General features: G+C 31.3%; 1 protein-coding gene across 2 annotated transcripts in view; it reads left to right on the top strand.

The window, feature by feature from the left end:
- The first annotated feature begins 392 nt into the window (after positions 1 to 392).
- The window catches only part of LOC118196297 (uncharacterized), a 252,746-nt gene continuing 227,003 nt past the window's right edge, over positions 393 to 26,135 (top strand). For both annotated transcript variants that reach the window (XM_085810002.1, XM_085810003.1), the window contains exon 1: positions 393 to 742. In XM_085810002.1, the coding sequence (XP_085666128.1) occupies positions 687 to 742 (56 nt within the window). In that variant the 5' untranslated portion in view covers positions 393 to 686. The remainder of the gene's footprint in view (positions 743 to 26,135) is intronic.

Here is a 26,135-nt window from a genome sequence, read left to right as displayed (position 1 = left end):
ATTTTCTAAACTCCTTAGAATTGAAGTAGTAGGTTTACAAAATTCTAATTAATCATCGTATACAATATTTAAGTTTTTGACTTATTACTGAAAAATTGATAACGAAGAGTAAAATTTTGATAATAAAGAGTTCAAGGCACACTTCATTAAAATTTGATAACCATTTTTAAAGTAAATGAAAATTTCAATCTCGAAAGTATTTTTGATAACCATTGCTGCTCAAAATGTATTTCGCAAGCATTTTTTTTTCTCTTCGAAACGTTAGGATTTCCGGTGTCCAGTTCAACTTTTCTCCACATGATGGCGCCGCCGACACATCACTCGTGACGTCACTTGCCCCTCACACCCTCCATTGGGCAGTACTCCAGATTGCAAAGGCGTAGTTGAAAGAATCCCCGCCTACATCGGAGGGCCAAACATCAATCAACGAACAGATCTCCCCGCAGCAGGAAAAAACCAAAACAAAACAACTCTCGAATGCGAATATGAAACGGTAGTGTGACAGAAACGTATGTAGGTGGAATTTTATTGTTGTGAGGTGAGCGCGAACGGTCGGCGGCGGCGGTTTTTTGTAGTGTCTCCTTGTAAAATTGAAACTCGCGAGGCAATGAAGCCTTGAGAGTTCGGAGCATAATTTGTTTTTTCTGACGACAACTTTTGAGTTTGCTGTTGAGTGTCGGAAAATCATGAACCACTTGGGGACTATGTATGCTACTAAACGGAGGAGAAGGAACAGCAAGAGGTAAGGAAAGCATTCTTTAAATTATCCGCGCATTCCTGCACGTTGGCACGAGTTTCAGACATGACTAGTGTTCTAACGTAAATAAATGCGTGTAAGCGCCGCATATGAATGTTTCAGTTTCCGTGAATAGGTAATACTGACGAGAAATGTGTTGATATTCCATGTGTGAAAAACCATGCTTTGACAGATAAGTTAAATTAAATGTGTTGAATGCATTTACTGGATCACGAGTACGATTTATTGTAATTATAATTGTTTTTCATTTGTGAAGCTTGCGCGTCACTTTTTTTTATCGTAACAAAAAAAAAAAAAAAAAAAAAAGTGATTTTTATGGTCTTTAAAATTACCGGTATGATGAAAAAAGTAGATAATATGATAAAAGAAGATTTCTGTATTGTTTGTACATTATGGAGCATAATTACGATGATGTTATATTGTTATTGCAAATGTTCCGGTTCAAAATTTTTACATTTAAACGAAAGTAGAAGTGTAGTTTTGATTTGACAGTTTTGATTCACAAACTTAAAATAAACAATTTAAGATTAAGTTTTAATTAATTAATTTAATGTGAAATATTCTTTCATATATTGCTTTAGTCTATCGCTTCCGGTAGTTTTATTTTTAGTAATATATTTATTTGTGTACTTTTTTCTTTTTACTCTTCATTTTAAATTTTAATGATGTAAATACATAGTGAATTTGATTTTTTTTTTTTTTAATATTCATGGTACCTTTCAAAATTAATTTCATGAAACTATAGTGGATATTCCTTATCTCTCATTTTGTAGAAATACTTTGGATATTTTGTCAAGGTATACTGAATTTATTTCATAAAGATAAACTCAATTAATTATACTATTTAAGGAAGAAAGAGCATAATGAGATGATATATAAATATCAAACTCTGAAAAATGAACTTATCCGAATGAAAGCGGCAAAGTGGAAAGCTTAGTTACGCAATTTTGCTGATAATATTGCTTTAAATATGTTCCAATAAATTTTAATGAATTATTTATTCACATTTCGTCTAGAATCTATTTGAACTTAGACTTTTGTTACTGCTGTTTTCCCCTCTCCCCCCCAAAGTGTATCTAGAGCTAATTAAAAAGTGTATCTAGAGCTAATTAATTAAAAGATTTCTGAGCTAGAAAATTTGTTTTATATAAAAAAGGGGAAAAACCTTTTCTCTTCCTCCCCCTTTGTCAACTACTGTCATCCTTTTAAAAAAATTTACAATTTTACTCTGTAATTTTGGAAAGTAACTTTGTTCCAATCATTCCTTAAATTGGTATTCGGAAATAAAATTTCATAGCAAGAAATTTTAATTATTCTCGTTTCGATCTCTATGATCGTAAGTCTTCTAAGCATTAAAATAACTGTTTTTTTTTTTTTTTTTTTTTTTTTTTTTTTTTTTTTTTTTCGATTGGATTTTCATTTCTGAGCGTTTCTAATTATAGTCACATTAGTAATTCATAGTTGTTAGTTTAATTTTGTTTGTTTGCTTAAAGGCATATTAATAAATAAGAAGATGTCTATATATAACGTTTAGCCTTCAAAAGAGACATGTAGTCAAATTCTAAATTAATGACTGTCAAGCGACCGTTAAGAATTATCTTTAAATTTGGGTTTTCGATATCGTCAAACCTTGATTTAAGGAGCTATTTCGTTAAATCAGGAAAGAATTATGTTATTTCAATTTCAGATATGATGCAAGGATAAAATGCCGTTTATATATATTTTATATTTCAAGCACGCGTGCAGCAAAAAAAATTTTTTTTTTTTTTTTTGAAAGAAAGCTTCAATGTAAATAATCATTACAATGAAAATTTATTGATTTTATGTGTCTCTGTCTCTAGTGGGATCAGAAGAGAAACTGGAGACACAAAATATTAAATCCAAAACATTGTTAAGTTGAGTATCTTCAATTCTTAATTGGTCTGCATTAAGTTTAATGTCAGATTATCATAGTATAATGACAAAGCATATATTACACGCAGTTTTAGTTTAGGGACTCCAAAATCAAGGTAAATGTTATTTCAGCATGAAAAGTAGAAAAAATGTTGGGGGGGGGGTGTCTTTCGGAATCTTTGAGCACCTGTCCTTGAAAGAGTTTACATATTTTTATGTGTAAATATGACAACTCTTTCAAGGACAAGGACTGCATGTGGCGGAGCAAATCGCCCTCTTTTAGGTAAATGGTCTCTTGTTTGCACCGCCGTCTCATATTTGCTTACTTGCCGCAGAATTCTACAGCTAAAATCCAGGCATCCCAAATTAAACAAGTCGTATTTCATTTGAATACTTATGAGTAGAAGTAATGTCATATTTTAATACTTTTATCCGTAGCTAGTACATTTGATCAAAATACTGCGAATGATTTAAGACGGAAAATATTCTTCCCGATTTCCTTACTCCTGAAAACGAATTAAATTCAAATTTGCATTCTTTTTTCAAGAATAAATTTCTTTACTTGTTTCATTACAATAATAAAGTGAACTTCCTAATAAATTTCAAATTGCAGTTCAAGAATTTGGTATTTTCTGAGAATTTTATAAATTTGGAGGAAAGACAAGAGAAACATTACGCCTTACGTGTCTTACTTAAAATTAAGTTACTAAGAAGAAGAATTTAATATATTTAAAAGCAACGATAGCCATTGAGTCAAAAATTGAACAAGTCACACTATTAATTAACTTTCTAAATCCGAATCTTATTTAGATAACTTCACTTAAATTTTAAACTTTTATACTAACTTCAAACTTCAACAGCAGTTGATAAAAATCATTCGTTATGTTTTCTTAAATTATAGTCTACATCTTAGAATAAACGAACTTTAATATATCAATAAACTTGTCTAGATACGGGCAATATAACAAATTACGACTATAAATCTTTCTTCGCGAGTGCAATTCTGGACGGATCTGGAGAATCCCAATTCCAGGGGGCCAAAATAAAACTGGCCTAGAAAAGGTGTATAATTCTGACATTAAATTGACACTTGCTAATGAACAAGAGAACTAATTGTATTTCACTACAGTCTGCTTCGTGTCATTTTGTCACTACGGTTTCCACTGCATATTTTCCCAAAACATTCCCATTTTTAAAAACATGCGAAAGCAAATTCAGTTCACGTTTTTAATATACACGCTTCTTATAGCTTTCAACAATGAACATGTGTTGCGTTCAACTGAATACTAAGCTTCTGTTTCGATTTCTAAAGATCTCTTTGCTATTTAGCGTACGTTTTCATAAATTTCTGAAAACACTTTTATATCCAGTTTTATTTTGACCAATCTGTATTTGCCTAATGTGAAATTAAATCCTATTCTGTCTATTACAGCCATATGCTTTGGTTTTCCAAGGATTTAACGTCAGATATTTTATGCAACGGCCTAAAAATAATGAAATATTTTTAAAAGTCTTTAGTACTAACTAGGTGCTTGAATTAAAAGGAGGACAATGCAGATGATTTAGGTACAGTTTTTTAGAGAAAGTACTAAGAAGAAACTACTAGAGAAAGTTTTCTGGAGACTTGTACTTATAACTGTTTTCAGGTCATTATATTTTGCAGTCATCAAATGAACTAACAGCAGTCAGGTCTCACCCAACGTAAAAGAATGTTAGCTGGACTACGATTATTTCTAGAAATTTCTTTTTCACTTAATCTAAGCGTTGCTTCTATCAGAATGATGAAGTCAATTATGATGAACGATGAGGGGTGAATGATGAAAAATTGCTTGTGTTAGGATTCGAAACTCAAAAGCATTGTCTCGGCATTGAACAGTCTAATCTTTAAAATTATACCAATGATAGGAGCATATCTGTTGGCGAACAATAGTAAAATTTTCAAAATTTTTTTAGATGTGCCTAGAATTTAATCTAAGGAATCTAATCTTTCAGGAATAAACCGTTTCTACATGGTACTATGATAGCTGATTTAAAAGAAAAATTTGTTCCGGTTGTACTTATTTTGCATGCATATTATGTTCTGAGAACTTGCACATAATATAAAAATATATTTAAGAACATATATAAGGATATAAAATTTTTCATTTCTTGTGCTCAGTTACTTTCAAGTTTCAAATTTTTAACGCTTGCTTTGATAATATCTAAAGTGCAGAAAATTAGAGAAATATAGTTTTATTTGTTAAAATAACCTTTTTATTATTTACCCATAAATACCGATGAAAGAAGACGAGGAAATACAAAATTCCTGAAGAATACTAACATTGGAAATTGCATTGTATATACTTTAGTAATATTTTCCCATGTATAAAAAATTTTCAAAATGTAATTTAAACTCTAGTGCAGAGGTGCTCAACCTTCTTTGTGCCATGCAGCACTTTCACCATTGCTAGACGATCATCCTCCTCGTTTCCAAAATTCGAAAGATATATATATACGTTTATTTATATTTAGATTACTTTTTTAATGTATTTCTTAAATTAATTAAGAAAAAACATACAAACTATTCCAAAGTTTAAGTACCAAAACTTGAATAAAAGTAGTTTTTCATATTCATAAACTAAATACTTAATACGTAAATTAAAGTATGACTTCATTCCGCCCTGAAACTATGAAATTCCCCTTAATGGGGGGGGGATTTCCCCCTGGTTGCAAAAATTACTTAAAAATGGCTTGTCTAAAAGGTTTGTCAAAGTCAAAAAAAAAGTTAGAAAAAGGTTCGTCGAAATATAATTGAAAAAGTTTTGTTAAACAGTTTGTGTACTTTTAAAGTTGCTCAAAACGCCTTCAACCAGTAAAAGACTCCACAATCCGTGTAAGTTTTCCACGTACAACCGGTCACTTTTAGAATTGAATTTCTTCCGCTTCTTTATTTATAGCCAATTAAGTCTGACTAAACTGAGAACTGCCGAAGTAGAAACTTTTCTCGCAAGTACTATAGAACATTTAATAATTTTTCTCATAATACTCAGATGCTCTTTTTGGCATGTTGCAAGAAAACTTAGTTAAGAGACTCACTATAATAAGGAAATATTTTAAGGAAATAAACAAAGCATATTTCAGCGAGGTTCCATGAGACATTATTTTTACTATCTCGAAGACTGAAGTTGACTGTTTTTCATGAAAGACATAGGTTAATAAAGCCCACTAATACTTAGTGTTTATTGTAAATCTTCTGACAGTCTGCTTTGCAAAAATGTAAAAGATCTGAAAATGTGTTTCGGATTAATACTTACCAATGAAAAAAAAAAAAAAAAAAAAAAAAAAAAAAAGCGGTACATAGTAAAAGTTTTTATCGCATTAAAAATAGATGTGAACGTAACATTTAGGAGTGTGAGAAAAGTTCTGCCACGTCCTTCTTGTAGCTTAAGAGAGAAAGTGGTTGATTAAAATAACAAGTAATTTTTGGACACAACAGGTTTTATTTCTTGCTGCAACAGTAAAACCATTAAACAAGCTTCATAACAATTAATCTTATAATAGCATATTTTGTGATAGAAAAGTTCTTATAACAATGGTACCACTGCTTTGTACAGATTTCTTCGTCCATTCCATGACCCCCATTTTATATTTGAATAACTTCTACACAAGGCAGCCTAAAACTGGATTGATCCTTTGATATACAGCTTGTTATGAATGTTTATCTTTAACTACTTTTATCTTCCTAAACTATATTCTTATTGCTGTAGCTGATCTGCGTCAAATTTTGGAAATAAACTACGAGAGCTATGTTTTAATAAATATTTCCTTCAATATTTTTTTCTTTCTATATGGAAGAAAATGGAAAACGTGGAAGATCTTCACTGTTGAAAATGTTATCAGTTTGCCGTTTTTTGTAATATAACTTATCAAGTCAGAATAATGACTCGAATCGGTCATCCTAGGCGCTATACTGGCTAACTAAGGTTGCCTACTAGCTCGACACCAAAAGTACAGATTCGACTTGCGCTATGTGTGTTTCCTCCCCTTCCATCTTTGCGACTGTAATGTCGGCAGTTTTCCCATCTGTGACCTGGGCGTTCTTGGTAATGAGTTAACTAAATGGCCCAGAGTTTTCGGCCATTCCCAAGGAATGCTTTCAAGAAAATTTCAAGCAAATGAAACATATATATAGACGTGTATGTGTATGTGTGCAATGCAAAGTTGTGAGCTTATGTTTTAGTTTATTTTTCGATATCATTTGTCCCAAACGCATCAACGTTATCAACAAAGAGGGAAAGGAAATAATTTACTGAATGCACCAGTTTACTTAATTTCGATTTTCGTTCATTTATTTAAATGGAATAAACACGTTTTCAGAAAAACTAGGAAGCTCTTTCTTGAAATTACTTTCATTTTCGGTTTTAAATACCGTATAGTCTTACGAGAAAATTATGAGATTTTAGTATTCCCTTTCCAGTGACTTAAAAATTAAGCAGGTATTCTATGCCGTTGTTGTACAAGGGGCATTTACAAATAGTATTAAATATGTAAACTCAACATAAGCTAGAGGAATCTGCAGTTAATATACGATTAGCCGCCCTAGTGATTATTGTCTTAGGTTCCTACAGCGTTATTCTTCTATACATGAAATGGCATTACTGTGTTGTATTGCCCTCTTTGATAAATTAGATTACCAATGTCTGGTTGGAATTGCACATATTTTCGAAGCTCATTTTTAATGTTAGCAAGATGTTGTATATATAAAACAATTATTAAAATAATGAAAACCTTTCCATAAGTGAAATTTTAACCACATTAGAGTGTGCGGTCAGAGAGTCAATGGACGTATCTATTTAGTTCAGAGGATAATAATTTTAATATCATTGTAAACATTGCGCACTAACGGCCGAGCAATAAAGTCACTGAACAGGTTGAACTGAGCTCGTTCATCTGGATTCGAAATGAGGTTCGAATCCAGATGAACGAGCTGGCTGCATGAGCGTTTTCGTGCTTTTCCCATGTGTAACGTATATACGAACCAGTTTTCCTCAGAAAGCCCTCCACGAAGGCATCCCTTATCTTAGGTAGAGAGCCCTAGCGTGCTTTGCTGTAATTTCAGTAAACCAAATCATAAACTATGTCAACATTCGGTTTTAAATTTCAGGTTTCCCATAAAATGTCAAAAATTTACTTCTCATGCCCATTCGCAGCGTATTCGGACTCTTTTCAAAGAAAACGCAACTCTTTCTACTAAAATCTCTCCTATCTATCTACATGTGCATGGAGAAGTTGAAACAAAGAATGCTAAAATAAGGCATCTGATCTTAAATGTTTAGTAAAAATGTAACTTATATTATGTTACTAAATTTTAAATTACTGACTTTATATGATAAATAAAGAAACCTTTGCTTACAGCTTTTTGCCCATTTTAATAACATGCGTATGCATTTTTGCCCATGTACGAAAGAGAAAGTTTGAATTCTATCTGTTAGGACAGGCTCGTATTTTATATGGTATTAAACGTTTGAGTTAAAAATACCATGAAAGCTTGGTCAAAACTTAAGTCTCTTTCGATAAGAAATAATAGCCAAATTTAATTATACTAAAGCAAATGGTTGAGCAAATAACACAGAATTTATGAAGTTCTAAACAGAGAAAGTCTAAACTTTAATTAAATTTGGGCAATTATTTCTTTTCCTTTCTTTAAACTGAATTCATCTAATTATTCTTAAGTTTATGACTTATGTTACAGCCATGATTCTAGATATCTTTTAACCTAAAGATATCTAATCATTGCTACTTCTTTTTCGCATAAATTTTACTTTTCCAAATTAATTTTTATATAATTTCATGAATTTAATTTTGTCTTTTGACTTTTAGAAGATTTGAGCACTAATATAATGTACTATACCGATAATACCGACTACTGCATACGCTTAAACTTCTACATAAATTGCAATTGCTCGTACGTTGGTACTTATTTGGTTTCACACTAAAATTCACATACGAAGGAACTTTGTTCGTGCATTAGTACTTATTCGGTTTCAGACTAAAATTCAAATACGAAGAAATTTTGTTCGTACATTGGTACATCTTCGGTTTCCCACCCAAATTCACACACGAAGGAACTTCGTTCGTGCCTTGGTACTTATTCGGTTTCACACCAAAATTAAAAAAACGAAGGAACTTTACTTTTGAATGATATGTTAACTAAATAGGAGTTAAATCATACTTAGCATCAGAACAGCAACATTCTTTTGATCGATGCGATTAAAATCTAACTCTTTGAAATTAATATAATGTCTACATTTTGGAGGATATTAAAGGCTAAGACTTCTGCATCCACAGATGTTTTAACTGCGTCAAATATTATATTTTATTAAGCAAAAAGTCAATTTTTTCCATTGGAAAAATTACCGCCTGGTAAAAAGAATAAATAGCATTATAAGTTACGGACTCTACATCATCTTTTTGAAATTAATAGAAAGATCTTGAAAATAAGAATTAATGGATGATGAATTTAAATTAAATAGCTTAAATTTTATCTTGAGTTTTATGTGATTTAATACTATGATATATCCTTTACACAATATCTTTATCATTTATCTGATTTAATAAACTCACATTTTATCTTATTTCTTTAAATCCTTTCAGAGAAGTATACGCCATTACATATCGAATTTATACACAAATCAAAGAAATCCATAGACTGGTTGATTACTTTCACTGATGAAACAGAACTAATTAATGTTTTATTGTTGATTCGTATAGTCTCTCAGATAATGTCATTCCATTTAAAGCATATAACTCCGCTCTGTTCCAGATAACGTTTCAATTACTTTTTGGCTAAGAGTAATTAATTTACATCTCTTAATAAATTAGGATAAAATCCTAAATCTGTAATACTTTGTTAAATAGATGAAATAAATTTACGTAAGAAGAAAGAATCATGGCTGCGAGAAAGTTACATTTAATTTCTAACTTCATTTGTGTTTAGCTGAAAAAGATATACAGTTCAAAGTACAATTTATAAGACAGATTATTTAGAATAATGAATGAGAGCTATTTGTATGAAGAATAAATAATTTTCTGCATACACTTCCACATTTTATTGCGTTGAAAAAAAAAGAAAAAAAATACATTGCAGTTACGCCTTTTCCCTTTTTTACATTCGGACGAATTTTAGGGCAATATTTTACTCTTGGACTTCGATTAAATTAATTCAATGTAGATAACTTTTATTATATTAATTACTTCAATGTAGATAACTTTTATTATATTGCGTTAATTTTAAGTTATATGAATTATGGTTGAATCCACAGATTTATTCGACAATGATTCACGTAACTCAAGTAGTTCATCAAAGTCTATTCAAATGCACTATCTAAAAATTTATATTCACATTTAGTTTTTAATTTATTAATTAATCCCTCTTTTAAGATTCGGAAACTTGACTGCATTAATAAAAAATTTATATTTTCCCAGGGTTGAAAGTTTCATAAGACCAATGTTTGTAGGATAGTTTAAGATTTAATGCAATATTGCATAAAATTTAATGATAGTGTTTTGAAATAATACCATCATGTTTTTTAATAACAAAGGTTAAAATTTCTTCATTGCGTTTTATGATGCAGCCCTGTAATTTACAGTAATCTGGTTGACTGGAGTAGCAATCGTGTTGAAAGCAGCTTTGCAGTGTGCAATGGAAATGCTGTAAGAAGAAACGTTACAGGAATATCATTTATTCTGAGTGCTTAATATCGATAATAGCTGTGAAAATACTGATTTACTAGAAGTAAATCAGTATTTTCATTACTTACTAATTACTGATTACTTACTAATTTTTCTTCTCAACTGTATAACATCTTGTAACTTGGACGCTCTGCTGTTCTCGAATAAGGTTTAGCATTCAGTTGAAAAGAAAGAGCGGAAATTTGGAAATCGTTTCCCACTCGTTTTCCACGAAGACACTTTATTTACGCTTCACAGCTTTTCCGACAGAACTCAGAGATACTCACAGAAATCGCATAAAATGAGAATAAATTCCAACTTGATCCAGTCCTTGGTTATTTATCGTCACAACGTCGTCAACCTAAAAAAAGAAAAAGATAAAAAAGATGAACGAATATTTTCGTCGAAATGTTCGGGTCATCAGGTTTTTTCTCCAAAACGAATCGGCAACTAGTTCTTTCGCTTTATTTATGGGTATCAAAGTGGGTCGCTTGCCCCTGCACGGTGTTGAATTTTCCCTTCTAATAAACGCAAAGTAAGCAAATGGGGCTAATTACTCGAGCGATAACTTCTAATACTACTCCTAATACAAAGAAGTTGTGAAAAGCATTCTCCTGAAAAGTAAAATCAAATTTTAAAGATAAAACGCTCAAGAAGAAATATAAATTGATATAACACCGAGTTGCCTTATTGGCTGAAATAATACCGAGTCATCCAATGGATAAAGACAACAGGAACAAACATTAACAGTAATAATATTGAATGTTCTCGATGGATAACATCGATAAGTATTAACTGCGGCAATAATCCATGATTCACATGGATAAAATAGGCTGAAATAAATGAAACGAATATTAACTGAATTAATACTCGAGCTATTACACTGAAGTAATACTAAGCTATCCAAAACACAATAGAAATAATGCTGAGTGATTCGGATGGATAAAACCAAAGCAAAGTTAACTGAGATAATACCATGTTACCTAAATGGATAACATGGATAAGAGGAAATATTAATTCAGTGATACTGAATAAGAATATTAAATTAGATAATTTTGATTCGAAAAGGAAAATTTTAGGCCAAACCTACACCTACAAATCTACATATTTCTTTCTAAAGTGTTGCTAGCAGAAAACTACAGACTAACAAATAATATATTAAGACACAATAACACGCCGAACAAATACTAATTCAAAAGTCAAACAACAAAAATCAGCGTTATATTTTCAAATTTGAAAATATAACGCTGATTTTTGTTGTTTGACTTTTGAAATAATATATTATCTAGAAAAATTTCGTATTAAAGATTTGTTAAATTTTTATTCCTTTAAATTACTGCAGTATTTTATACTTAAAATCTGCGTTCTTATTTATGGTAGCCTTATTCTAAGAAATTTATGATAATAAATATATTATAAAGTTAATCTCTATTTATAAGATTTTGGATACTCAAGTAAGGAAGATGAACATGTATCTCGATTGTTTAATTTTCAATTAAATAATGCGCAAGTTTTTCGGTTTTTAAAAATACACTGGTACATTTAAAGTTTATTTTGTTAATGTATGAATGAGATTAAGGATTAAAGGACTCAACTTTTAAGGCACATAGAGTTTAATCCTTTTACACAGTACCATAATTTAAGAAAAATAAAATGAGTGTCATATAGATAGGTTTTAATAATAGGCCAAAAATTTTAAAAAAATTCAAAGTTCGGCTTTTTATTTCCCAACTACATTGGAATCTTGTTTCATGTTTTCATCAGAATATCATGCATTCAGTTTAACAACATGAAGCGTCACGCTTTATCAATCTAATTATTGAATATTTAAAATCTAAAATCCTCGAGCATATTTTTGCACTGATAAAAACTGAAGAATGATTAATGCACCAATTCTAATTCATCTATAGTCGTACATATTATTTTCTTCATTATATGTGTAAGTTTACATATATCACATTTTTTCATTATATGTATTTCTACCTATGTGAAAAATATTTTCTTTACTATGCGTGCAAAAATACATGGCATTACTATGTGGGTTAAAATACACAGCAATTTCAATTAGAGGTTTTCATTCTTTCTTTTGACATAAATAATGCTAAAAGTGTTCATGCAAGATGTTACTGAACAACTTTGTTACTGGAGATTATTTAAATTTCAGAAGGCTAATAATTAGACATTGCAACAGCATCTAATTTGGAGAATATAATACTAGCATAAATGCAATTGATTTGAATGTTGCCTTTCGACTAAAAAGAAAACATCGTAATGTTTTTTCTGCTTCCTGTTAAAATAGCATCGTAATGCTTCCTGAAAAAATAAATAAACTAACCGCCTTCTAAGTACTGAACACGAATTTGCCTTAAATTTTTCAACAACTTTCAAAGAAAAGAACTCTGTCTCTCTCTCTCTTTTTTAATTTTATTTCTCATCGATGTTTTAGAATTTACCTGCGCAATGTCGATTAAATATTTTAGTACATAATCTTATGTTAAAAACTTTTAATAAATTTTCAATACAAAATTTAGCCAAAAATTGTATATTGGTTTTAAACACCACCATTATTGTGTTTATTTCCGATATTTGTTTGATTTTTGTAAGGACACAGAAATTCATATATTTTGACAAATATTTCTGAAAATATGCTATAATTAAAGTAAGGTAAATTACAGGAGCATCAGAAGCAGCACTTCTTTGCTTAGATGAAACAGCGATTTATGTAACGAAATGAATAAACTACAGGAAAACAATCACATCCTTCTAGACAGAGAGCGTAAAGGATTATTTGATTTCAAGGAGGTATTACAGGATAATTTTCTTGACCATTTATGAAGGAAAATTATTTGGGCTATAAGCTAACATTCGAAGATTTCTTTCTATGGGGAAGTCTAATGAAGTAGTGAAAGAATTGAGTTTCTCAGCTTATGGCAATCAAAAGAACGCAAAATACTATTTCTCACTCACACTGTATTGAAATACCAGAGCAGCACATCTGATCCTAATCTTCATAAAAGAAATTTTTACCTCGTTCAGTCTGCGTCTGCCAGAACCGGCTGGATAGATGGCACGCAGTGACTACCTGCACTGAGGAGAACTTCGCTGGCGAGCAATGTTTTGAAGCTCGTGCCACGGCATGCCTGGAGGCACACCTACCCTACCGGCCCTTTGCACGAGAGTTTCCGTGCGGGCCCTCTTCTCTACGCATCATAGGGAGATGAAGAGGTCTATGAATGTAACTCTGCGCTGGTCACGTTTTATCCTCATGCAACCGCACCGAGTAGTACTACTAATAACTCCATTCACAAAAATATCAATTTATTTTTTATTTTATTCTTCGAGCCGGTTTACCTTGGCTGGCGAAAAGAATCTGAACGAAACGAAGGAGCCATAATTTATTAGAATTTATTAATACGCAAATAGTCGAGAGATTGAATACTGAACACTTACACTAACTGTAAATCAATTAGCTGCTGTGATTTCCACTCGTTTCGAAAACATAAATCTTGATTTATACGCTATTGAAACAAAATTTTCAAAAAAAAAAAAAAAAAAAAAAAAAAAAAAAAAAAAAGATACCTTGATACTTTAGACGTGAACCCATGCAATAAGTTCAACCAATTCCCTTGCATCGAAGCTAATTTTTAACCGATATATTTCATTCAGTATTTAAATATTAATGTCAAAAATTCAGTGTAAGAACAAAAGAATGATATCTTTGCTATCCATTTTGTAATGTTCACTTCCCATTATTCACAGTCCCCCTGACTATTGTGGCTTTATTTAAGAAATTGATACGATTTACTGATAAAATACTTCCATTCATGACGAATCTTAAGTTTAAAATCTTGAAAATAAAAAAAAAAAAAAAAATTGAGGAAGATACGTATGTTAATAGTAATAACTATCAGTAAAATTTCAACTCGCTTAAAGAAAACAAGTACAGAATTCGCATTTATATAGAGGAGGAGGTGTAAAAGTTTATTAACGTTTAGCTCACATACCACAATTTCTGGATCTAAAAACTTTAGCAATCTCTATACAAGATTGTGTGGAGTGCTTGTACGATTTAATATTTTGACTTTAAGTTACTAAATTGAAACAACATTTATCCATAATTAAGACACAATAACACGCCGAACAAATACTAATTCAGAAGTCAAACAACAAAAATTAGCGTTATATTTTCAAATTTTCACTGGACTAGTTTCTATGGTTTTACCGAACCACTACCGTCAGCTGCAAAAGCGCAAATGTTGCAGCTGCAAAAGCCATTTGCGCTTTTGCAGCTGACGATGATTGAATTAACATTTATCCACTTTTAGAAGTATTTTGTTTAAAATTTTACTGTTTACTGTAGATCCCTTTGTCTGCTGTGCAAAATGAATATTCTTAACACTTTTACATTAATATGTAAAAGGAGAATATAAGAGTTTTAGGAGTAAAATAAAATACACCTAATACTATAAATACTATAAATAAGATAGTAGTAGTTTTAGATAGTAATAAATATAACAATAAATAGTAGTAGTTTTAGGAGTTAAATTAAAGTAGTACAATAAAAATAACGCCATTTTTATGCTTTTATGTAATAAGTTATAATGCATAACTGCGTATACTTACATTATTAAGACAAAGTACTACATGAAAAGTTGTAATGAAAGTTTTTTGAATCAATTTCGAACTTGAATTGAAATTTTTTATTGGCAGAACATGGCAGGACAGAAACGAGTATACATGTCACTTGAAATGTAACTGATGGTGAGCATGTGCACTCTGAATGTGCCACCAACCAGGAGTATTAAATTCTCCACGACGAGTCAGGAGCATTCGAGCTGGCGGTCACCCAAGCGTACATTCGCTATTTCACCAGAAGGTTATCCTAATCGTAATCACATCAGTAAGCTTTAAAAAAATTACTCTAAATTAGGAATTATTAGATTAGGCTGAGTATAACTTATTTTCAAGTTCTCTAAATAATTACATTTTTAACGCAACTCCATTATCCTCAGAAAAGTGATATACAACTCTGAGACGATATAGTTGTAATTTCCTTTTCTTAGAAAATTAAACTAATGGGATTTTTCATGTTCACAAAAACATTTAAATTTTTTAAATCATTACGATTAAATGAAATGCTTTTATTGCTAGACAAGTAATAAAATAGCACCTTCTGTTATCATAAAGTTTTCACTGAAAATAAGCTATAGATTTGTATAGATCTTTATGAGAGATTTTGATCGTTGAACACCGCTCCTTTATTTTTTTTTTTTTAATTTTTATTTATTTATTTATTTATTTTTGGAGGAATTCACAGTATTGACGGAAGTACTGATTCACAGTATTGAAGACAGATGGTTCAAGCAGACATGAATATTTTCCGGGAAGCGTGTCATTGTGGCAAGGTTACAATATAATTGTGATTAGAATTTTGCTGTTTGAAAAGTAATGTAAAGCAGTTTTTTGGCATTGATAAGTTCTTTATTCCAACATAAGCAAAAGAAAATGCGAAAAATGTAACATTTTGCTGAAAATGCATTTTAAAAAACCTGCTTGTACCCAGACTAGAATTTAAGAACACAGAAAATGGCATTTTCTTTCGCTGGAATCGCAGGCTTAACGGTATTACTGTTTTTCAAGAATTCATGCTGATTAATGACGCAATCCAATGTGAAACTCGAAATGCTTTGGCAATTTTTGCAGCTAATGTGTCATCCAAAAATACATCATGAAAAAGAGCTAAAATTTCAAGAGGGGGTATGTTGTGGTTAACAAATTTATCAGAATATTGTAGTAGCTTAAACAGAGATTCTAAATTATTCCTCTGTGAAAAGACTGCGATATTTTACGCAAAACCTTCTCAAACATATAACCAACAAAATATGTTAATAATTGATTTAAAACCCATTACCGAACATTTTAATTAATATAGGCAGATGGATGAGTTGTTGCTAAAAATCGGAGCTGAAAAGCTAAAAATCAAAAGACAGTGTCTTATCAAACCTAATTTTTGCCACTGTAAAAATAATATTGGCAAAGAAAAGGAATTTAAAACTAAAAAAATGTTTTTAGTCCTACTATATTCAGGAAAAATCAAAGCCATTTTTTATTTTCTGAAATTTTATAACTCTGGAGAGGTCCTTTGGATAATCTTTCTACACGAAGTGCATTTAAAATCCGAAACAAAGTTCAGTCTAAGGAAATTTCAAATTCATCTAGCTGTCTTAGCGTTCATTACATTAAATAAGGCTCAAAGATATGTAGTTTACTAAGGAGATTTAAAGTTTGTTTCTTAACGCAGAACACACGCTGTCGGTTTGTTTTTCTGTTCTTTGCTGATTATATATTTGTCCAAATGGCTTTAATACATAAAAAATTAGACTCCGTAGCCCCTGTGAAAAGATGAAAGTATACCTCCTTTCTAGTTAATGCCTCGGCTGCTTTTTCACATTTAATTGAACAAATATCAAGCTGACTAGTCACTGTCAATAAATTCAGAAACAAGTATATTTCTAAACTTATTACAGACAACTATACTTTTTGAAATTATTTTGCATGAGAAATTTAATAACTGTGAGTCATAAGCTGTGCCATGGAAACAGATTTTAACACTTAAACAATATGTAAGAATGTTAAGTGATTTGCTAAAATGTTATTTCTCTGAAATCCCTAGCAAGAGGCAAACTTCAAAATTGTGCTCTCTGAATTAATTTTTCATTACTTTCACGAAATTATGCAATTTATTGCATTTTAATTTTATCTCCATGCATTTTTACCTGAGATAAGTGCTTTACTCACCCCATTCCTCGTAAAGCCATAAAACATGTAATTATATTAACTATGGGCATTCTCAAGTACTAGTTAAGTACGTATCAGATTGAAACTAACTATTGCCGACCCTTTGATTCCGGTTAGAATTCCTGAGCTAGCCCCCCTTATATTTAAATTGTGCAGTCTTTGACTACTATTTCACGTCTTAGCTTGAATTTGACTGTTCCTTTAGTTGCATCACCACGAGCTGTGGTAGATTTTGTTAGCACAAGAAAGTGCTTTTACAATCTAAAGTCTGTTTAAATAAAAATTTAAACCTTTCCAAGACTTTGTAGTTGCTTTCAGGTATAGAGATAATTCGCCTAATATCTGCTAGAGGTTTCGGACAATTACCAGTTTCAGATCAAGTAAAATCCCATATTTTAAAAGAAAAATATGTGAATTATGGAAAAATATATTTACTTATTAGGGGAATAATGAACATCCACAAGGTCCTGAATTTGTAGAAACTATAAAAAATACATTCGAGAAAAATAGGAGTTTTATGACAATTAAACTGCAGGGGGAAAGCGCACAAGGAGGCAAAATTAAATTATTGGAATAAAATGTGTGCATAAGAGTTCTGAACTCTAAAATTCGCCTTTACGAAATGAAAGAGAACAAGAATGCCTGTGAAATTCGTCCCTGATGATCATTCTAAACATCTAGACATAAAATAATGAATTTTTTAAAATTTGGAGCATTTATTTATGCAAGGATATTGGGATTAAGTTACATAATTTTTTTTTAAATCGTTGTTAACATTTGCTCCAAAAACACATTGAAAAGAATCTTTCAATGAGGGTAAAAAAGAGAATTTGACTATTTGGATATCTTGAGCTCTAAAAATTCAAGTTAATATTCAAAGTTCAAGCTTAGTATTTGGAGTAATCTTTAGGAGGTATTTTCGAAGAATTAAATAGGCAAACTTTCGCACAACTGAAACTAAAACTTCGTGCAAATGAAACTATTTATTGTTACGTAATATGACATATAAACCATATAATTAATCTAAGAATTCCGATTTCTGAGAACCCGTATTGAAATACAATTATTCCATGTTCAAATTATAAACAATATTATGTTGAAATGCAAACCAATAGGCAATCATACAGGTATTTCTTTTCTATTTTACAATAACATTCATTGTTGCCATATAATGAAACCAAATGTTTAGAATATAAATAAATGTTTTTTAAAAATACGCGAAAACAATTACGATCTTTATATTTCTGTAGCATTTCATTACTATCACTGCCATTTTTTATCACTCCAGCGCCATTTTTTATGTTGAAAAACTCCTGTGGTATAGCACTTCTATAAGCTAAGCATACTTCATTAATAATGTGTAATGATGCCCAAACAACTAACATTGCATAATGAAAATAACCTGAAAGTAACTGAGCAACCAACCTCAGCTTTATTGATTTTCCTAGTATCTATGCCGCTCTTCAGAGGTACAGACAGAGAGATGCAGCTATCATCTTTAAGCATGATAAGTAAATTAAATGGAGAAAGTTCGATGTTAATTTGCAACGTCCGTGACACATTTCATAAGGCTCCATCTAGTACACATCATTCGTGCCTGCACGAATTTTAATCCATCGCGAAAAAGTACTCCGCGTGCTTAAAAACAAGCTTGAGTCACACTAACTTGGCTCACGATACTTTACGTGTCTTGCGCTTTAATACTATTGAGTATAAAGGGGGCCATGAATGAAATTTTAGTTGTTACGTTCCACATCCAAACTGTACAGCGTTTCCATTCATAACTGTTAGGACGCGCTTCTGTTGAAGATAGAAAGACTTCATCGGTTATGCACAGTTGTATGGCTTCAGGCCTCAGGGCGGCAAGCGCAGTTTTAAAATCTTTTTTTCCTTCTTTGCAGTCCTTGATTTTTTTGCGTTTTTTATTTGAGTCAGGGAGGACTTTTTAAAAGCCACACACAGCGAATATACCAAAAGAGGTTATTCAAAATGTCGCAAATTTCTATCGTTGTGTAAATTTTGTATTCATCATACTTTGTTATTAAATACTTAACTGCTTATTATTGAACTATCATGACGTGATTAAAGAAAAATGTTATGGTAAATGGAGATTGAACGAAATATTTTATTTTGATATTTGTAATCCTAGAAAAGACAAATAATTTACTGTGTAATTGTTGCACAGTTAAATAATTTGTAAAGCATTTTAAACTCCAAATACATAGAGTATATTAACTCACACATTTTTAAAATTACGGCTGCATCACCTTCATCGAAAAGAATAAAATATAATAAAATTAAGACTTCCTTTGTATTTAAGCGATTATGGTACATAGGCGCAAATTCATTATTCTGGAAACTTTCATTTTAACTGGTATGTATTTGAAGTGAAGAAACTATGTTTGAATAAAACGAAGAAAAGAAATTTTTGACGCTTTTGTGTCTAGTTAAAGAATCTTCTGGCAGGAAAATCGCATTCGCAAATCTGACGAAATTTTTTATTTTAAAAGACTGTATCATGAATTATAGACAATAGCTGAAATTTCTATATGCATCATTGAATCATTTTGTAGCTTTAAAATCATCGTAAACTGGCTATATGAAAAATTAAATTGCATCATTTTATTAGTTATATAAAAGAATATGACAAACACGAGGTCAAGTTTCAGTCGCGGTAGGTAAATTATGTCTGTATGGAGAAATTTAAAGCATCTTTAAGCATAAGTGAATGTTTGCTGGTCATGTTGCTTTTTACAATGCTATAAAAATTTACTCTTCCTTAAATTACAAGGCCAGGTTTTTGCGAATCATGAATTCAGTTGAATCGATATTCTTTTCTATGATTTGATAGTTGAGGAATATTAAATTTACAGAACCAGAATTTAAAGCAAATTATGGATCACTGAAAGCATTGTTTTTCAATAATAATGGAAGATAAAAGTATTCAAATAATGGTAAATATGATAAAATGTTTAAAAAAAACCCTAATGTCTGCTATATTTCGAATATCATGACCTATTGATTTTACAACAATGATTTGCCATATTCCAAATAATGGTCATTATGATTCTAATTGATATCATCACATTGTAAGGATTATGTTAATTTTATTAACAGTTAAATTTTAAGTTAAAGTTTCTTTCCTGTCAAATTCTTAACTTCAACTTACTACTTCTGGCCAGAACGTAGTTTGGAATCTTGCTGAATATTTAATGAGGAGCGGTATTTAAACCACGAAGTTACTTACTGAGTCAGAGAGAATCAGAGTTTCTGATTTACGCGCGTCTGCCATTTTGGCCACTCTCTCTCTCAAAGCTGTTATTACGCTCGGTCGTACTCAGGCCCTTGCTAAGCTTCGTAGTCAAATAAGTTAAGGGGCCAACTCAATTTGAACCTTGATAACTTCGGCTATAAATGTTTAATTAATCTTAGTTTTAGTTTAATTCTTAGTCTTTTAAGTTCAAGTCCAAGTGCGGGCTTTGCTTGTACACTCCCAGGCGGAGTTTTGTTAAATCTTATTGGAATAATAAAGGGTTAGTTACCCTTCTATCTTGTTGTTTCTTGCCACCGAACTCAAGCGATTATTCGCTTATCAGTTCTTAGATTCTTCACTTCCAACATTAACTTAGAATTCCAAAGTGAGGAACTCTACAACAAGATAATAGAAAGCGTACTTAAGTAAGTTTATGTGCAGTTCATGTAACTGCTTTGAAATAACCACGATAAGACACACAGAATTACCACAGATTTTACCACAGAATTTTCAGCGTTGACAGTAGAAGTTTTCACATTGAGATAAACCAGCGCCAAAAGGTGACGCGCTAGATGATTAAAATGCAAACCAGTTTACCTTCGACCTCTCAGCTTCACGTAACAATCATTCAACAATTCAGCCAGCATAACTGCAACCATGGAATTAATGCATGCCACAGTTTCAGAAAACATTACATAACATGTTGGGACTGTTAGGAAGAGAATGTGACTCCGCTTTCTAATCATACTTTATTTCGCTTTCTGTAAGCGACGCAGCAGTTTGAACTGAATATTAAATACACCTGATATATGTTCTAAGGAACTTTTATTTGAACAAAGAAAGCTCTAACGAGTATTCAGAGAACTATGCTCATTTAATTATGAACCTCTGCCGAGACAAAGAATACTGACGTGAAAGGGTGAAAATAATTTGAGAGGATATGTACATAATTGATATACTATGTTAAAAATTATTTCAACAGTACAAAAATTGCTGTGCAAGTGTACCAGCTATTTGATACTGAAGACGCTCTACTTGTTTAACCAGGGTTCCAATCAGCTAAAATCTCGATTGTCTGTACAAAACCATCCGCAGTTATTCTAGTAGCGGATTCGGTTCGAACTGTATCTTGAATGTTTTTGCACAGTAAACCCTGTTCACTAGCATTTTAAATCCACAGCTCTGCAAGAAATCTCTGTTTTTTGGGTTGCATTTACCTATTTGAAGTACATTTTTGTTAAAAGGTCAGAAAAACCCTTATGTCTGCGATATCTCGAATATCATAACCGATTGGTTTCACAACTACGACTTGCCATCTTTGAAGCTCGTAAATGAGTTTGAGTCATTATGATGGTATTATGCATCAGTTGATGACTAATAGTATAGTATATGTTCTTTATAAACATACTATGGTCTAACTCTGCTGACTGTAAACAGAATAGGCAAAGATATATGCTATTAATAGAAAACTGACTCTTAATTATTATTTAACACTTATATGTACAAAAGGAATTTTCAAAGATTGCTACTTATTCAGCAAATTGAAATTTGTGGTAAAAATTGCAGCTTCTCTCATTCTTTATAAATTATACTGCGCTCTGTAATCTGGATTATAGATTGGAAAATATGAAGATCTTCTAATGCCTACATTGGAACCGGGAAATATACACAGACTAAACAGGTAATGTGGAAATTTTGCTCATTAGCTTCAGAAATTCATGCTCTGTTTTTTATATTAGTTTAATCAAATAAACAGGTACGTTACTCAGCAAGTTAAAGATTATTTGACTAAAAGTTAAGGGAACCTATTGTTTCTCTTTACATTTACTTTTGAAAAAAGTGTAGCTTTTTACCTTAACAAGCAGTTTACAGATAAACATTATTCTTTATTCATATAAACCTGTTTAATTCATCATTATTAATGTGCTGAGAATTTGTATCATATTCTCAATCAGTCACAGTCTCTCAACCAACCAATTTAAAATTTAACTCTAAAGTTTTTTCAAAAAAGCATAAGTTAATGTGAAACGTAATACAAAATATAAATCCTTATGTAATAACCAGAATTGTAATGTTTTTCTTACCAACTATTTTTTACACTTCAGTCTAAGCTTGTAGATGACTGCGACAGGAGAACGCAAAAATGTGTAAAGCTGTCATGTTGAATACATATAAGAGTGAAAAACTTTTATATTGAATTTAGTATAAAAAGTTTCCTGTCAAATTAAATGAAACAGTTTCATAAGTCGTTTTTGCTCTTGAAAAAGAGGGACCTGCGTCCGATCGTTCCTTAGAAAAAAGTGTAGCTTTTTACCTTAACAAGCAGTTTACAGATAAACATTATTCTTTATTCATTTAAACTTTTCTTAAAAAGTTTTCTTAAAAATCAAAGTCAAATTAAGGTAGCCTTTTTTGTGTAATTTTAAATAAAACAATGATAAGTCTCAGAGCATTTCAAGCAATATTTTCTGTTAATTTAACTGTCAGTCAAAGATAACTGTCAACAATTTTTACGATCGTAAAGGTATCGTCTGTCAACAATAAACGCACCTCTCCTAAAGATGTCCGGTTACACGTTACAGAGTGCCTGAAACTTCTTGAATTAAACTATTGAAGTACTTCAGTTGTGGGAAGTTGGAAGTATAGGCAATGCAAAACTTCCCTTTTCGCTTTCAGTGTGGAAAAAATTATTATGGTTTACACAGGTTATTATATTACTCAGCAATAGTAATAATAATCGTAATTTCAAGTCAAGGGAAGGAAAGATGCTAGATTATCCGAGGTCTTTCTTTTTATTTCCTTTCATTATATGAAAAATGCTTATTGGATATATAGATTATTATAATACACAGCAACATTAATAACAATGATAACAATTGTAGTTCTCTGCGATCATAAAACCATAAATAAGACAAAACATTAAAATATAGCCGTTTGTGCTCTAGTTTGTTCATCATTAGCGTAGGCACATTCTATGACAGCATATAATTCTCTGTTTGACAAGAATAGAACAGGGATTTTATTGTAAGACTTACTCTGTAAATGAAATGATATTTATGTTACTCATATACAAGTCATAATGAGCATTTCGAATCGTAAAACATATGGTAGTTACTATATCAGGCAAAAAATTCATCATTCGCAATTTGCCCTTGGCGTCGTGATTTCTAACTATTCATGTGTTTCTTGTCCTTACTTTTTCACACGCTCAGGTTCAGTGCTTCCAAGTGCTACTTAACTCAGAAGCTGTCGTTGTTGTCCTGTCGGGGACATATGAAGGTTCAGCAATATTATGCCTAGTATTATTGAACTTGCTTGGTAGTTAGCGCCTTAACGATAAGTTATAAATCGTACCATTAATTACTGGATTATTATACGTTACTATTTTATTATTATACTTATTATGTTCGGGTTCGCAAACAACAAAATTGTGTAGTAATAATACAGTATTACTTACAATTTTACTGTGTTATAAAGCTTAAGTTGCTGACGATATTGGGAATCTTTTAGGCCGCAAAGAAACCGTCGCAGACAATTCTTAACATATTAATGCTAAGTCTAGTTTATGATGCTTATGTCGTGCGTTAACCTACCATGTTGATATGATTTTAAGTCCAAATGTAAGTTTATTTTTCAGAATTTTCTCTGTTGTTTGCAGCAGAAATTAAGAATTTATAGCGCTGCTTTTAATCTCGAAAATTTTAATAGTTCATATGCATTAAGGCAAACTGAGAAGCGAACACAGTATGAAACAACATTTAGATCTCCTATTTACAGAAGTATAGGGGATCTGAAAGTATGCTGAAAGTAAAACTAATGCAAAATGAGGCTTTCATTTTTCCTTCTTTTTTTCAAGGGGCGGGGAGAGAAGATGGGGTGGAGGATAATATCTTAAAAGTAGATGAAATATTTCTTGTTACTGTGATATATATGCGTGAAGCCTTTTTAAAAGATAAGATTTTTAAGAAATATACATTTACATACTCATCTTTTCAATTATTGAAAACTGAACAAGATTTGGTTCATTTTCCCAGAGAGTTAGCACCTTCTTATACAGCATAATCTAGGTCGTCATTGATGATCAATGAATTTCAAGATACTTTTTGGAGATTGTTAAGGGTGCACTACTCAAGAATTTGACCAGTTTTTAAGTTTGAGTTTCAGAAATTTATCCGCATATCCACACTAACATAGTTGTAACAATTCACATCTTGTTTTCCTTTACAATTCGAAGTAAATTGTCATTTAATTCCACAACATTTTTACAGTCATATTGATAGCAATCTTGTGGTTAACGACAAAGTCCATTGACTAGCGCTTTTTAGAATCTTTATTTGGCTAACCTTCATTTATATCGCTCTGTAATTTTTTAAAAATTAATTTCATTGCTCCCACTCGCATTACAACAAATTTCACTTCCTACAAAATTTTTATCTACAAAAATGTTTTGAGAAAAGTCTGTGCGCACTTACTTGCAAAGCACTTATTTGAAAAGCTTGTGCACGTTCAGCATACCATCTATAAAAAAATCCGCATTCAAATATCAGTTTAAAAATATTTTGAGAAAAGTCTGTGCGCACTTACTTGCAAAGCACTTATTTGAAAAGCTTGTGCACGTTCAGCATACCTTCTATAAAAAAGCCGCATTCAAATATCAGCTTAAAAATATTTTGGTGTTGGTGTTGGTGTATTTAATTATGGCAAAGCACACGAGGGCTATCTGCCTAAAGGGAGGGATGCCTTTCGTGGAGGACTTTCTAAGGGAAACTGGCTCTAAAAATATTTTGAGAAAAAGTCTGTGCGCACTTACTTGCAAAGCACTTATTTGAAAAGCTTGTGCACGTTCAGCATACCTTCTATAAAAAAGCCGCATTCAAATATCAGCTTAAAAATATTTTGAGAAAAGTCTGTGCGCACTTACTTGCAAAGCACTTATTTGAAAAGCTTGCGTGCACATTCAGAATACCTTATATAAAAAAGCCACATTCAAATATCAGTTTAAAAATTGGAGCAGAAATTATTCGTAGATACTCGGTAATTTTATGGAAAACTTTGCAGCTAGACACGGGGGTCTCTTCTTTCTAACGAAGAAATCTATTTTCAAATTAGCAAAATTTATAAAATTCTGGTTTTATGAAACCAGTGCTAGTCTAAGGGTGATTTTTATTGAATTTTCTACGTAATAAAATATTTACTATCAAGTTTTAAAATACATTGAAAGACTTACCAGTAAATAATTTCAACAACTTAAACATCCATTTTTTTAATCATGGTAAAATTGATTTCCTTGAAGCTTTTCATATTCACAAACCTTATCTTCTTTAGTTAATGACGTCAAGTCCCACTTTAGCCCTTCCCAATGATTTCAGAATTTTATTATCTTAGTTTTACATGCTTCATTACTAACTTTCTCGATTGATAGCTTCTTGCTTCATCCATTGCTTTCGGTACATAAACAGTTGTTGCTCCTCTCATTTTACACTTTTTGTTGTTGCTGCTGGAGAAGAGGGTCCTATATCTGAGCCCCCTCGAAATCGATAAAGTTTTACTTAAAATCTAAGCCAAAATATGGTTGCTTTTTTTCCTGCCTAATTTTAAATCCTCTTTTCAACCTAAGCAAAATGACTCTTCCAGACTTCAGATTAATAGCAATCATAATTTTAGGATGCTTAAAAACATCTGTGCATTACCAGCCCCTAGAACAATAAATACAATAAATTAGAT

This window comes from Stegodyphus dumicola, chromosome X2, assembly GCF_044657685.1.
Source record: "Stegodyphus dumicola isolate Sdum_Otavi_A_Nest chromosome X2, ASM4465768v1".
Lineage (NCBI taxonomy): Eukaryota > Metazoa > Arthropoda > Arachnida > Araneae > Eresidae > Stegodyphus > Stegodyphus dumicola.
Note: the sequence above shows the minus strand (reverse complement) of the source record. Positions and strands in the feature narration are given on the sequence as shown.